The sequence below is a fragment of the Liolophura sinensis genome, chromosome 1, assembly GCF_032854445.1.
Source record: "Liolophura sinensis isolate JHLJ2023 chromosome 1, CUHK_Ljap_v2, whole genome shotgun sequence".
NCBI classification, from domain to species: domain Eukaryota; kingdom Metazoa; phylum Mollusca; class Polyplacophora; order Chitonida; family Chitonidae; genus Liolophura; species Liolophura sinensis.
The window spans coordinates 24,054,515-24,071,122 of NC_088295.1; the positions used below are offsets into that span (position 1 = coordinate 24,054,515).

Below are 16,608 nucleotides of genomic sequence, written 5' to 3' on the forward strand. Positions count from 1 at the left end.
TTGATATGTTTGAAGTTCACATTACTACAAGGAAAATGAAATTAGAACACTTCTTCTAATTCATTATGTTAAAGTTCATTAGCTCGGTTTCCACGGCAAGAACCCATTGCCAGTGACGTCATAGTTATTAAACAAAACAGCGGCATGCCGAATATTGGGCGGAGTTCAACATGTTTCGACGGAGGGCGTTACCGGTTACCTCTACTGCTTGCGATTTTACTGTAAACAATGTTTCTGACGCTGTCATATTTGAAATTGTTTACACGTTTTAGTGTGATATAGCCCTCATGAGTGAATTTAATTTTATCTGTTGTAATATATAGCCTAATCTCACGGCAATGTGGTTTTAAAGCTGGATATTAGGACATTTTGGTATGAAAAACAATGCAGTCTATTCACCGAGAGTGCAGTCTAGACTGTGTTACTGCGTGGAGTTTGTTCTAACCGCATGTTGGTGCAACTATTGTAAAACAAATGAGTTCTCGGCGTAGAAACTAAACTTATGCAGTTTAACATTCTGAATTAGAAAAGGTGTTCTAACTTGATTTTCTTTGGAAGAATATGGACTTCCAACATACCCATATGTAAAGGTTGAGTTGTTATGTATCACTGACTAAAGGCAATTTTGGTAGCGAGTATGACTAATTTTACAGACAGATGAATTTAGGCGACTCTGTGAAAGAAATAGACTACCTTCTACCTAGTAGAAGGTGATGGAAGAAACATTACGTGCGTTGAAAATAATTAGTTCAGCTTTCAGGTGCAATCAACCCAGCTGATCCTATTTGCGCATTGGCGACTCGGGTCCCAGCAGAAATGATTAGTGTTGCCAATACGTTACCAATTTGGGCACAGAGCGTCATCGCATAGGCAGGAAGGAGCAATAGAATACACAGCTTGGGCCCCAAATTAGTTTGGGTGGAACAGATTCCCCATGGCAAATTGTCACACGTATATACGGATATATATATATATATATATATATATATATATATATATATATATATATATATATATATATATATATATATATATATATATATATTACCTGCTTTTGTTTTTGACCAAGCCATTCAAGTCTGATTCATTGTCACGTGTTCAAACTAGCTTGTAAATAATAAATTGGTGCAATACCAAATCGTCCAGCTATTCACATTATTCGCAGGTTGCAATGATATTTATATAGCAGTTTTGTATCAAAGTGTTGCTCATGTGAAAATACACGTGGGTGGAGGCCATTGATCTCCAAAATAATTATTAAACAAGCAACAAAAAACCTTAGATTTCCACAAAATATAAGAGAGTCTCATGTACTCACAATCGATATCGAACATGTAGAGTTATTGACGGTTCCATCAAGGGTACGATAAGTCTGTACGCTGTTAACCGATCTTGGTACAGGAGTACCCAAGCCAAATGCACGTTTTAACGCCTGTCGGTATTCCCGCCCATGAATAACAATGATGTAAAAATTTAAAGCGTAGTTCAGCATCTGTACTAGACTTGTCCATCGCCAAGCATTGTCCAAAATAGCAACATTGCCGAATTCCATGAATTCTACAATTATCAGGGGAATATGAAATATGACGGACGACAAGGTAGTCGCAACCAGAGTGACCGTCATTTTCACCGGCAATCCTACATCTACCTGATTGTTAGAAGAAAGTGCGCGGAGTTTGACGTGAGACTTGACGGCCCAGAGTACCCTCACATTCAACAAGGAGACAACACACACCGGACCCACGATCACAAACAGTAGTTGTATAACTGTGCCATACAAATCAAAGACCTCGCTTTCAAAGTTAGGGCATGTGGAATCGCCAGACCCATTTGTTTTGTTCATAATTACAGAGTTATTATCTACTTCAGCTTCATGCCAAATTACGGCAGTCAGACATAAGCTAGCAGACAATAACACAAGACATACCGACACGGCATTGGCACGTCGTAACGTACAAAGCACATTTCTATGTAGAGGGTAAACCACGGCGATATAGCGATCCACTGCTACTGCAATCACCAATAGAGATGATAAAAGTTTGCCAAAAAATGTGATGAAAAGGCTTAAATTACACAGGACACGTGTTGTGAAGAAAATTCCATTTAGAACGTTACTGTTGATTTCCTCAATGATGTTCACAAGAAGAACAAAGCTGTCACTAACGGCCAATATTCTCACGTACACAGCAAAAGAGAAGAGCCTATACCTCACGGTGCTGAACAAAATGAAGTTAAAACTGTTTCCGACCAGTCCAATGAGGACGACAATGATGGACAAAGTTAGAAAGACAGTGGCATTCATTCCTTCATTTGGATCACTGTGGTTATCACCAGAAACGTAGGACATGCTGGTTGGTATCACTGCCAGGTGGGTGTTTCTCTCAGACACCATCTTGTTGCACACGGCTGTTTGGCGCGTTAATGAATGATGCTTTATATCTTGCAATCCCCGTTAACAGTACACTCCGCCAACTAAGGTGGGAACCTGGCATGTAAACACATATAAGCAAACATTAGGCTACTAATTACTGTTTAAAAACCACCGGCTGCAACACTGTTCAATAACTTATGTAGAATGAAGAATGGGTTCCACTTGTATGTAGCGTTACATGCACTTTACTATCATGACAACCAGCACTCTCGGCATTGTTCGTTTTGCTAAGAGTGCTACGTGCAAGTGGCTCCATTGTCGTCATCAACGTGAAACATTTCGTCTCATGCCGTGTGTCACCATAGTCCCAGCATTTGACTATTGTTAATGAAGCGATGTACGCTATAACCAAGCTTTGATATCAATGTTTGTCAAGTTATTGATAAGAGAGAACATACCTTGTATGTAAACCGCTGGCGATAGTTAGGTACTTAGGACAGAGAATAAATTAATAGAATTATCATCGGCGCAAGGCCTCGCCGCGAATTATATGGAAGTTTGGTGGAGCCATCCTCCCTTTCACATACGTGCCCTAAAATTTTAACAGCGATATGCGAACGACGCTGCGAGATTTAACTGATATTCAGTTGAGATCATGACTTCAGCGAGATTCCAGTGACATTCAGTCGAGAATTTCGTGCAAATCTTGCACCCTCATATGAGTCTCGCGTTGTCGACTGAATTTCGGTAAATTCTGGAAAAAAATCTGCAAGTGAGGTATATTCACAATGTTAAAAGAAACAGTAATTATTCAACCCTAACCACAATAGCTAAACATGACTTGAGAGCGCATAACCCTCCAAACACTCAGATAGCACGAAAAACATTTTAAAAACTTTATAAACACGCTTAGCGAAACATGATGGAAGAATTTTTCTATAATGTTAAAATAATATTAAAATTTATGGTTTTAGCATTTTTTTCAAATGTTTCATCTAGCTTCTTTCTTTAACGTTTTTGTACACATTGTAGAAATTGTAATGACGATTACATTATGACACATGTTTGGTAGCATATTTATAGGCATATTTCAAACATAATACAATGTTATTTTCACACTGAAAAGCTAAATAAAATTCGAGAATTTCACAGTTCTGTGCATTTGCGCTGTTCTACACAAACTGAAGCTGCCACATTAAATCAAATAAAGCAAATAAATACAACTCATCTCACCTGAAAAAGGCACAGTAACACAGTAAAAAAAACCCACAGTTTTGCCACTCGGTAAGATGTGATTAAATTTAACGTGTGTACCTTCTTTGTTCATCAATATAACATTAAAATGTACTTTTAAGGACATCCCAAAAATGAAAATAAAAAAAATGAAATGTTTTTTTAGGACTTTTAGGTCTTGAACTCATTTTAACAAAATTCAAGTATTTTCAAGTGTTTCATGAACTAGTGGATAGCCTCGATGTTAATCGCAACTATAAAGCAAAACTGCAGAGATGAGGGAAGGTCTTCAGCAACCTGCGGATAGTCATGGGTTTCTCTTTACCAGGTTTTCTCCCTCCATAATGCCGGCCGCCGTCGCACAAATGAAATCTTTCCTTACTGTGTGTACACGCTGAAGAAATATCGCTCGACGCTAAACAAATCCACATGGGTATGTATACAGATTCTTACTTAACAGCTAAAGAACAAAATAAAGTCACAATGCACTGTTCTGTTCTCGTGAATATTCTTGGGAGGGCGATGGCACGAAACAATGGAACGAAACGATGACACGAAGCGATGGTACGATTGTATACCATTGCTTCTGCCATCGTATCATTGCTCCCTATCATCGTGACATCGCGGGGCGACTGTACGATAGTACGATGATAGCCTTATCCGGCTTCCTTACCTTTCTTACATACATTTAACATACAATAACATTAAAGCAATGCAAAAGGGACCAGGCCTGAGAGGTGCTTATCCACCGACAGTCCAGGTTAATGATAGAATACAATATAACAGAGGACTTACTGTATAGAGAGTGACACTGAGGTGAGATGAAATAATGTTGAAAGCGATGCTAAAAACCAATTCAACAAATAAACAATCTGATCTATTCAGATCGAAGTTTAACATCACATTCAACGGATTTCAGTTTATACAGTGGTTTATTGTTTCCCTATAAATAAGTCTGGAAGATTGAATCTATTGTTTTTCTATTGTATCACAAAATTTTGTATTTTGTAAATACACACCGTGCTTGATGATAAAATGACATTCTCTCTACGGATGGTATCACATAATCTCTCTCCTCCTGAACCAGCACAAATTTGCTTAACTCAGCCTCAAAACACACTTTAGCGATCATAAGGCTTCACAGCATTAAGACTCATAAGCATTGTCCTCCGGCGTACCTTCACATCAATGGAACTCGTTGCAGTCATCTTCTTTGTGATCATTTAATTAGCCATGTATAGAGACATGTATACACGACACTTCTCTGAAATCCTCTGACCAGTGCATAAGGTAGAAAATTACATACAGTACATATAATACGTGTAATTTCACCAATATGCACAGAGTGGCCCTTTTTCATAGTCTAACCTTCTTTGATGACCACCTGTCTTGCACCAATACATCGGTCGTGGATGCAAGATAGATCGTCTGCGTGACAATATTTTTAGCATTTTAAATCTCGAATATACATGTACATGTAAGTTGTTTCCTATACATTTTACGACATTTGCGATAAACAAACGAGAAGTGATATAGCCTAAACAAACCTTCGAACTCGCCACCCATTTTGTTTGTATAAAAACATGTTGATGCTATTCATGTAGTCTTGCTCCTCTGATGGTCATTTATACTTACCTGGCGCAATATTGCTTCGTTGCTGTTCCTGACATGTAAATGATAACACTATACATCCATACTGGAATTAATCGTAGGTCTAAATAAATACATTTAACTATTTCTGTCATTGTTTGGATAGATCTATAATCTATACATAGGTACATACAGTATATTTAAAAAGCGCATAAAAACAAATACTTGTGCATGCATGCACTTATTCTAAACGAAAAGCGTCTCCGACTATATACTTGCTCACCAGCCTGTTTGAAAATGCCTATGATTGTTTCAATCTTTTTCGTATAAATAAGAGCCCTTATTTCAAAAACGAAGGTGAAATAGAAATCAAAAGAGCAAACACAAAATCGTGACCTGTGAGACCATTGTTTATCTCACTGCAAATGGCGCCACACAGCAGGGTGTCACTCCACAACTTTGCAGCAATAATATTATCTTCTGCATTTTAGGACACTTTGACCGATCATGTGATTTGAATTTTATAGAGAGCCTTACAAAATTTTCTTTTCAGAAACATATGAGCCGACCGGGCTGAAACTCGGAATACAGTTGCTACATGTGTAATCCTACTGAAATCGTCCTACTGAAACCTGACCACATGACTCAGGTATCAGTTAATTTAAACATATAACTTTGAATGCTGAATTAAAATATGGCAATATTTTTAGCGGCTTCAAGATTTTACCGCAAGATTTTAAACTCCTAGACTGTTTTACATGCGGTTTGGTATGCCAAGGTCAGCGGTGTAAGTCCCAGTCGTATCACGTTCAGTTTACTTCTGCATGTCGGTCATTTTGAGGAAAACAATTCAAAATTTTGCTTTTCAGAAAGAAGAGTATAAACGCTTGAGTGATGGGACCTCTGCAAATTTTAAGCCGGGGATCTGGTCTTTCATTAGGTTTACCAACAGATTTAAGCTCCGATCAATAGTTTTTTCGACAGATTTTTGGATGATGGAATCTAATATGTATGTTTCTCATTCATTTAACATGAGATCAGCAAAGTGTGGAAGGGGGTAGGCTAAATCACTCAAATTTGCAACAACGTAACCTTCAAGTCGGCTACTATACCATCAGCAGCATACATATAAGTATGTATGCGTGGGGTTTAACGTCGTACTTAACAATTTTTTAGTCATATGACAACAAGCGCCAAGCTAGACAGCAGGAAGTATAACATTTCTTTGGTATGAGCCGACACGAGTTTGATCCCTTGGTGCCCCGACTTCAAGACAGACGCTCTGACCAACAGGCCACCAAAGCGGTTCCACCAGAAGTAAATCAAAGGTAGAATGCAATAGCGTTGAATACAATATATTCTTTCTCTTCAGTTTCAGGGACCCTCTGTGGCCGAGGTGGTTAGAACAGAACTTCTCACCAATCCTGTCGCTGTGAGTTCAAGCCCAGTTCATGAAGATCTACCAGCAACCTGCGGACAGCTGTGGGTTTCCCCCGGGCTCTACCCGGTTTCTTCCCACCATAATGCTGTCCACTGTCGTGTAAGTGAAATATTCTTGAGTACGGCGTAAAACACCAATCAAATCAAAGTTTCGAAAGTTCTATGTCCTTTGCATGCTACAATTTCCTGTAGTCACAGGTTATAATCCAGTTTACCCCTTTTCTGTTATGCGGTCAACATATACAACAGGCTACAGGAAATTGTAGCATGCTAATTGCGTGGACCCCGGCAACGCCGTTGGCTAACAGTTTTAATTCGCACTTGTTACTGAAAAGAATCAAACAGGAAGCGGACAGTAATTTTCATGTTACAACATTTATTAGGCGTGTAAAACATACAACCAGTGAAAATTGTATAGAGTTACATAACAAATACAGACAACAATTTAATGCAGTGCACGTTTACTACAAGCTGTATAAAATCGTAAACACCACTTTAAAGTTTCAGTTCAGATATCTTGCAACGGTATAGCAGTGTGCACAGCAAAGTACGGCAGAGTGGATGGGGCGATGGAGGCATAGAATTACAGAGGGGATACATAAGTGGGAGGTCCGGATTAAAAAAAGCTGAGGCCAGCTACCAGGCTCTATTTCTCCAGATCCCGTGGCAGAATTTATCGTGATAGAAAAATTTAGTTAAACGTCTAAAATTGGATTTCATTTACAACATTCAAACTTACACATTCAAAAATGACACGTACATGCTCAGGAAACTAACGACATTGAAAACTTTGGAACTATTTTCCTATATCCGTGCTTTCATATAAAGCTCGGGTATAGGAAAATCTCAGGTGATATCATCTCAGGTGATAGCAATAATGGTCAAGCGTTAATAAAAGATAGCCCGTTATATTGTGAATATATGTAAATGTATATAATAAGAATATTTAAAAAGCGATAAAGCAGTGCATAACTGCATGTGATTTACAGTATTGTAATACGTGATTACTGTTCTTTTTTGTAGGTTTATTTTTTTGTGCTTTAGTTTAGTGTAAAGAAACATGCGGAGACAAAAACGAACATGAAATAAACAAGAATTATAGGAAAATAAGTGGTTGATACAATTGTTCATGTAAAACAAAAGCGGACGAAAGAAACTGGCAATATATCGTGAAACTGACGTGACAGATTTCGATTCCATTTTCTCTTGTCGCGCTGTTTTGTAACAAGGTGTTTCAAGCGGGAGTCAGGTGGTGTGATCATCAATCCGAGCTGAGTACAGATTCCATTGTTGGGGTTTTGAACATTTTCGGTCTTTCGTGGCTGTTGGATCTCTCGTTGGATGTACTGGGTTTTGTTATTGATGGATTCATTCCAAATACACGTGCCAAAGCCATTCGATATTCCTGTCCGTTCAGGACAAATATGTAAAAGTTCAGAGCGTAGTTCGTTATCTGTACGGCACTTGCAAACTGCCAGGCGCGATGTAAATGTCCGTCAAACTGTCCGGTAAATTCCAGAAACTCTACGCACAAAATCGGAATCGAGAATATGACAGAGGAAAATGTTGCCATAATCAATGTAAGTGTCGCCTTGATGGGAACTCCGGTGTCATGAGACGACGAGGAAACTTTACGAAGTTTGACGTGAGACCTGATGGCTACAAATATTCTGATGTTTAGCGTCGAGACAATGCACACAGGTCCTAGAAGAAGGTATATCAGCGAGCCAGCTGACATGTACAGTTCCATTTCCTCAACATTCAACATGGGACAAGTGTATTCAACATCAATATCTGTGAAATTATTGGCTCCAAGTTCAAATGATGCTGCAGTTGTAATTTCATTCCAGACGACACTGACAAGACTCATGGCAATTGATACAAGGATTACAGTGGCGGTCACAATAACAGCCCGCCGATAGGTACAGAAAATTGCTCTACGTAGAGGGTGAACAACGGCAACATAACGATCTACTGCCACAGCAATCACAAGAAAGGACGAGACAGTCGAACTTATACTATTGAAAAACAATGAAAATGGACAAAGGGGCTGTATGGTACTTAGGATTTCGCTCAGAAATTCCCCATCGATGTGTTCGATGGTGGAAATGACAAGTACTAAACTATCGCTAACTGCCAAAGCACGAAGATAAACGGAGAACGACTGACGCCTGTATACCGCAAGGCTGAACAGGACAAAATTCAAACAATTCCCAATCAGCCCAATGACAGCAACGGGTTAGACAATACAGTAAATATAGAGGGCTATTTCAAATGTCTCATCGTCCTGGTCTTCATCGACATAGCTGATGTTAGAATCACTGATGTTTAATGGGACGATCGTGCTGCTAACGTTGCTTCTAATGCCCATGCCGAATTTGTGTTAGGAAGTTGATATGGATAGCCCTTGATCTATACAGGTTATATACAGCTGTGTCCAGCTATACTGTATCCTTGGAACACTGAAAAGAATAACGCAAAAATGTAAGTCTATGACTTTTATGTGAAACAAAACTTTTATAAAAATACTCCTGTACATATATTTATTGAAAAGAAATGATACCTTGTACTTAAAAAAATTAGTTTTAGCATATAACTTAAAAAAAACATCATCCTAATATAAAAACACGCAAAAATTTGGGAACGACCTACTTTGTAGGAAAACTTGCCGACGCCCTGTACCTCATGCAGCAACCTTTCGCTTGGATTCCGTCAGGTAGGAGACCTACACCCTCATCTGCCTTGCCTGACTCCCCTCTCGCCTTGTTATATGTGTGATCTTGCTGATTTCTTTCAATATGCGAGCTTATTAGTGCAATTATATAGCTATGCTTTGAAATAAACAGGAAATTACCTGAAATTATATTATTAATGTCGAAACAATTTGCTCTGATGTACAGTGTGATTAAGATATCACTGCTAGCGGCTGTAGCAATTACACATAGCTGTCAGCATCGAGCCTTGCTACATTCGGAAATCTTTACCTTTTTCGTTCCGTTTCGTTGCTCATCTTTAGGCTCGTCACGATATGGCTGGCTAGTCATTCATTCATCTTTTGGTTGGAAATCTTATATGTATATTATGATTTAGCTATCGTTATAAAAGAACTTTTGAATTATTCAAGAGAACGAGACTTTCACAAGCATTTCCTTATATAAGATATGCAAATGAACAGGGTTGGTATAGGTAACTTGCATGTGACGTCATATCTCACTGTACTTTTTCTGTCCAATTACATGTCCAGTTTGTTACGTAACTATACCTTAGACATTTGAAAACACCATTGAACACCATTCCGTGAACACCATTCATTTGCGAATTTTATGATAAAACCAATGGGGTTTTTTATTTATTTATTTATTTATTTCATTGGTGTTTTACGCAGTACTCAATAAAATTTAACTTATATATACGGCGGCGGTGAGCATTATGGTGGAAGGAAACCGGCAGGGCCCGGGGGTGGGGGTGGAGGCGTGGGGGAACGCACGACTAACCGCACGTTGGCGAGAGGCTCCTGTCGGGTTTGTTCAGGATTACAAAAATTATTGTGTATTATAGGGTCACCAAACTGAAGAATATATAGCCGTAAAATTCGACTTATATTTACTGAAATATACGCGTGGAACGATGACCATCCTCATAGCCCAGACGACTTGAGCTCCCTAAATAACCACCATGGAAATTCATCTGGGAAAAACTGATCAGAAATTAAGTGAGTTAGAGTTTAACGTCGAACTGAACAATTTTTCAGTCATATGACGACGAAGGAGCCCGTAGAGTGCATGTAGACGTGTAATGTGCATCCTTGTAGCAGGACGGATTTTGCGACTCCCATTATAAATTTTACTGTTTTTTTTTTTACTTTATATATACTACCTATTTGGAGCGCTAACATTTGCACAGACGAGGATGACATTTTATGAAAGGTAATGTATTCTAAAAGGAAAGGTAACTATTCTAAATTAACCCCAAAAATTTTGTTTGGGGCCTACAGCCTCTTAAATAAATCAAAGTAAAGCGCAGATGCAGGAAGATTTTATGAGCTGCAAATTTTTTTACACCGCAGTACATGACAATCGCGCATATATATATATATATATATATATATATATATATATATATATATATATATATATATATATATATATATATATATATATATATATATATATATATATATCATTGGCGAGTGGTCAGCATCCTTTAAAACAGATTCAAAGGAAATAACACAATTTTACTCTTAGAGGTCCTTTTCAGTGCAAAAATCCATCGGTAAATATCGTACACATGCACCAATATACGGCTATACAGTTCTGTCACTACTGATAGATGCCGATTGCTACATCTTGTCGGATATAACACGCTGCTTATAATTCTGTCCGCGCTCTAAACATTGACGGCTGATCATTTTTCACGCAATTTAGGTGATTTTATATGAGCCCTCAAATAGGGCATTCTATATACAGTTCACAATGACTTCAGAATGCAAAGCTGAACACTTATATATAGGAACTAGGGTATATTTAGGAACTTAGAATCACGCACATCGTCACTTACCATACTTGGCATTTACTTCGGCAGTCTATGTTTAGATACACTACACTATATTATACCTAATCGATGTCTATTGTCCAATATACACTTGGTCTTGTGTTATATTTGGAAGCAAAATTCACTTCAAACATGAGTTTTATAGAAAGATGGATATATGGCGTTGAGATTCACAGTACTTGTGTTTAGTTCACACCGTCATTGTGGCCTAGCTCAGTCCCTGTATCAATCGTCGAAACCATCGGACAATCTCACCAAAGTCATTTATTGGAACTTGCCAGCCATGAAGCATAGATAAAACGATCTGTCAACCGTAAAATGACACGAGACATCAAGTCATGCTTTAACAGTGTGATATGGTCATAGCCGTTAATTGTCGTCTATAGATTTTGGCTGAAGTACACATACGTACATGTACACATCATGATTTTACCCATCAGTTGTTAAATTGTTGTAACTTCAGTTAATATAAATGTTTTTGTGAACAGGCATCTATATGTTTATCCTGACCATGTTGACATTGAGAGTAAACATATATATATATATATATATATATATATATATATATATATATATATATATATATATATATATATATATATATATATATAGCTATATATAGCTATTTACATAGCTGTAAAACCTTTATCGGAAATGTCAGTGGTTTGAAGCGATTGCCGCTGCATTTAATTTCATGTAAGTTGAAATAAATTCTATTGAAACTTTGCTTATATTGATCATCCAGGCTGTTGCTTCTATCACGTGAAACCTTTGAAGGACATATGGATGCATTTTGGTATGTCAGAAAAAAACAAAACAAACAATTTTATGGCCTTTTAATATTTTGTGATATCTGCATGAACAAATGTTTTCCTGGTTCCTAATTATAACAGGACGAAAACAAATAGAACTGCTTAAATGTATGTTATCATGTAATTATTTACTCATTTTATAGACAGGTGTTTTACGTCTTACTCAAGAATATTTCACTTATACTACGGCGGCCAACATTATTGTGGAACGAAACCGGGCAGAGTGCATGTATTTGGCACAGGCTATAGGTTGTAGTTTGGCCTAACTGTGATTGTGCATACAGATCAAGTTTTTGGACCCGACAATGCCTAGCTGTAGCTTCGCAGACCATTATTAAAGGCACATCTTGAGTGCATAGCCAGCATAACTGCATGGCTATTTCGTGAGAATGGAAGCAATGTTTAAATTCAGAATAGGTTTTCTTTCCGAGACAAATTCAGATTTCTATTCATCTAAATTTATGCTCACTTTTATGTGCGTTATGTACTTTCTGGTGTTCGAAGAATGGGGTTCACAGGCCCTCTACAAAAGGAAGCAAATCTTATAACTCACAAACAGCTATGCCCTCTACCTACCTGGATATCAGTGCTTGCTCTGATTATTCAAGATCATGCACTTAATTGTGTTAGTAATAAAAAACCCTGATTATAACTCGCCACATGGTCCTGTTTAGGTTTAACCTATACCCATTACAAAGGTCTTCTTTCTATTCTTCCTGTATAACATCAAGTGCTTCCTTTCCTCACAACAGGGCTTCGCTTTAATGACTTAGTATCACAAATAGGCCTGTTATAATTATGATAAAATCTAGGTAAAGTCGATATTTGGAGTAATTAATAGATGTGCATGCTTTCACTACGTGTGAAAAATGAGCTACATTGCCCGATTTTACAAATTACAAAAAAAAAAAAAATTCTGATACCAATTTTCAATAAGGACATGATTGTTTTTCCCGTGATTAATATATCTGACCAACAAAATCACAGTGTGTTAAAGAAATATTTCAACATCCGATTCAAAACAGTGAAGAAAGCACTGAACATTCACTGTGGTGTTTTTTTTTATATGGATGGGTCAAAAAGTGTGGAAGGTGGGGGGGGGGGGGGTATACATATGTTACAATTTTTTAAGAGAACAAAATGGACAAAAGGACCTGCCGTTATTACATAGCGGCACTGTTTAAAAAATCATCTTAATTTGTTGACCCACTCTATTTAGTTGTATTATGGAATAAATCAATTCTACATCAAAGTGATGACTACATATATAGATAACTAAAAGAATGCAATGAATCACATTTGTCTGATTGGTGTTTTACGATGTAGTCAAGAATATTTCCAAAGTATGTGAGGGCAACCAGTATCATAGTGGGAAGAAACCAGACAGAGCCGGGTGAAACTCATGGCTATCCACAGGCTGCTGCAGAATCAGATAATTAAGCTATGTGATGTAGATCAAAATATTAAATTAGATATCAGCATTTGTCAAAGGAAAAATAATCAGATGTGAAAATTACCTTTGAAGTTAATTATGCAGAGAGAGTTATATATACAATGTAAATATTCACCAAAATCAATTAAATATTGCTAACACAGAAATCCTTGGGTATGTCCCCGTTATGCAATTCATGATCAGTACAATCAACGGAACGATTTACGATCTACAGACATTACACTTCATGTACAAAAATTGTCTGAAGTCACGAGTTGATGGGTGGTAGATCCCCAGCCATCAACTACAGTTTGATGCTATTTTCAGTGAGTGTATGAAGTTGAAAGGAATTTCTCTGAACATCACACTGGGGGCTGAACTCAGATCTCCATATCCGAGGTTCAGAACTTGACCAACTGAGCTAATGATACATTCTCAGAGAGTGTGTATCCTTAGTACAAAGGCTACCGGGCCATTGCACCGCGCTGACGCGCTAACCACCTCGACCACCATGTTCTATATAGCTCATGTTAACAACACGCTCAAACCGCCGTAACACTTTCGGAGCTGAGATGTATGATAATGAAAACGACATGTGCACAAGTTTTAGTGGTGATTTAATACTGTCAAATACTGACAAGAATAGCTGTTTCAAAATGCATTCACACCAACCACGTTAATGTGCATGTCAAGTGAAACGCCTGCAAGGTACTGGTGTGTGAATTATACTCAGATCCGAGACAAGTGTGTCCGTTTTTCTGAATATTGTTTAACTACACAGTAGGCCTATAGCGGGTACACATGGATTTAAGCTGTACATTCAGAACTGTCTTACCTAAATATATTCCCCGTAGTGAAAATTTAATTAGTTCAGCCAAGAACATGAACGATGGCCATGTCCTAATTAAATGTCCTAATTAAATTTTACCAAACCAAAAGTCAGAGCATTGATCTCTTACTAACAACCACTCTTCTGACAAGTCTTTATTTGTAGAACGTTCAGAGAAGTAAGGCATTTTTAAAGCTTTGAATATTATTTTTAAGCTTTGGAGAGGAATTTCAACAACTGACAAATTTTAAAATTTATATACTAATACTATACTAAAATTATAACGATAGGAAAATACAGCTTTTAAAAATAACAAGTACGATCGGCAATATGTTTTCTTATAGGTACTGGCCTGCTTGTTCAACACAAAAACTGACAATTACGCGATCACGATTTTCCAGATTTAGGTTATAGATTCGCTTTTTATTTTGCCTATGATGACGTCAGACTACATCGTGACGCGAAATTTGCTTCCCGCTTATACAAGGCGAGTTACATGTTGATTTGCATAACAGGGGGGCTATATTTATCATCAGCATGGATGGATGTGCAAATTGTGGCAAGCTATTCAAGACTAGAATGCGTGGATACGATAGGTTGTCGACAGGTAACAAGTTTCAACAAGTAACATCGAGAGAAGCTCTGGAAAAAATGACAGGCCTGTCATTTGTGACTCTTGGAAAAAACATACGACAGGGCGAATTTTTATGTTCTAAATGCTTGACTCTTCTCAAGTCTGGTTATCGATGTCACTGTTCAATGAACGAGTTTTGGAGGTAGACATCTGAGCATAGTTATGTGATGCATTGTTTGTCAAAGGAGTTCCTGGTTGAGCTTCAATCCAGTCCTGATTTTGGAGCAGGCATAACAAGGCCGGCTCCAGTGAATCCACCCAAACAGATATAACAATTACCATACGATATATACATGTACCCTATTTCTTCTAATTTTTAGGATGCCTAGTGCGCTCATTTTAGCCAATATATACGTAATTGTAGTAGGAATATCGAGGTTCTCACACGGTTAGAGCATCCAATGAACAACATACCCATATTTTTACTTTTCCAAAAGGGTGATAAAGATATGTAATATTCTACTTTCAACACTACTAATATCTGTTACAGAAATTAGAAAAATTAGGTATTTATGTAAGAAAGTTGATTTCTAGTCCCTGCCATTGTCTTACAATATAATTAGACAAAGTTAGTAAGAATTAATTAGTGTAATTTAGTCTTGAAATGAATAAATTTTCATGTGTTCTTAGGATTGATTGCATGTTGTGCTGTGTAGAATTGGAACAATGATAGAATTTTAACAAATTTCCATATTTTCTGACTAATGTCAACTGTTCTTACTGTAAGTTTAAAATTACCTGGTTGGATCTATCCCTGGATGACTGCTCGCTTTTCTATATTGGCCCTGTATATAATAATCAGGGCTCCAGTTAATTTTTTTACCCGAAGGGGTGAAAAGGTAACGTGTTTGAGTAAAACCTTTGTGTATTAAATCTTGTTACCACTTGTTACATTGTGATGTTAAGTATACTGATGAACTTGACATGAAAAGTGGTATATTAAGTCATACACCAAGCAGTGTAGGCATGAGGATTTTGCCAGAAAGATTTTTTGGTTCCCTTCAGTTTCTCAGGTTCAAAATTGTTTCCTCAAGAGGAAATAGTGAATATAAGTCCATTCCATTATATGCATTTAATACTAACTGGAGATGTTTCTCACAGCTTCCTCACATGATAAAAAAATCCATTTGTTACTCACATTGCTTGAAATCCTCATGCCTTCAGTGGGATGACAAATCTACTCCAGTCTTATCAAATAACATAATACACGGAGGCACATTAACAACTTTTTATTTGGTACAAACAGCTGTTAAACTGCAATGTCACTGCATCAAACAATGCATGTTATACACTGTAGGTACTTCTTTACAAGTAAGTACATGTAGTTACCTGAATGACTAAGTCAATTACCGGCACTGACTTCTAGATCGTATAAATCTTAATCAGTCTTTTCTTTCTCCTGTCTTTTTTCACAGTCCACAAACACAAGGCCAGATCAGGTTGTATACAGCAACCTGTGGCCCAGACATTAACAGTATTTCAAGTCTCTCTGGAGAAGAGATGCTTGTAATTTGGTTTTCAGTTTGATCTTTGCCCATTTGGCCATGCATGGGTGTTGTGGATTTTGCTTCCCCTTACAGGGAGACTAATGTATTCAAGGCTTCATGGGATTCCCATGGGGTAATTTCATTTATAGTGTCATGTTCCAGCAGGAGACTTAGCTGGTGAAAGGCTTTCTGCTGTTACCTGAAGTTTCTGGGTATATTTCTAGGTTCT

The 16,608-nt window shown here is 37.5% G+C and overlaps 1 protein-coding gene across 1 annotated transcript; it reads right to left on the bottom strand.

Annotated features, from left to right (window-relative positions):
- Positions 1–1,306: 1,306 nt before the first annotated feature.
- On the bottom strand, positions 1,307–2,392 carry LOC135472687 (lysophosphatidic acid receptor 6-like). Its single transcript, XM_064752352.1, has one exon. The coding sequence runs from the start codon at positions 2,390–2,392 to the stop codon at positions 1,307–1,309; it is 1,086 nt and encodes a 361-aa protein (XP_064608422.1).
- Between the last annotated feature and the right edge of the window lie 14,216 nt (positions 2,393–16,608).

What these genes read in the sequence shown, in the direction of transcription:
- LOC135472687 (XM_064752352.1), bottom strand. Translation starts at nt 2,392, where the DNA reads ATGGTGTCTGAGAGAAACACCCACCTGGCAGTGATACCAACCAGCATG.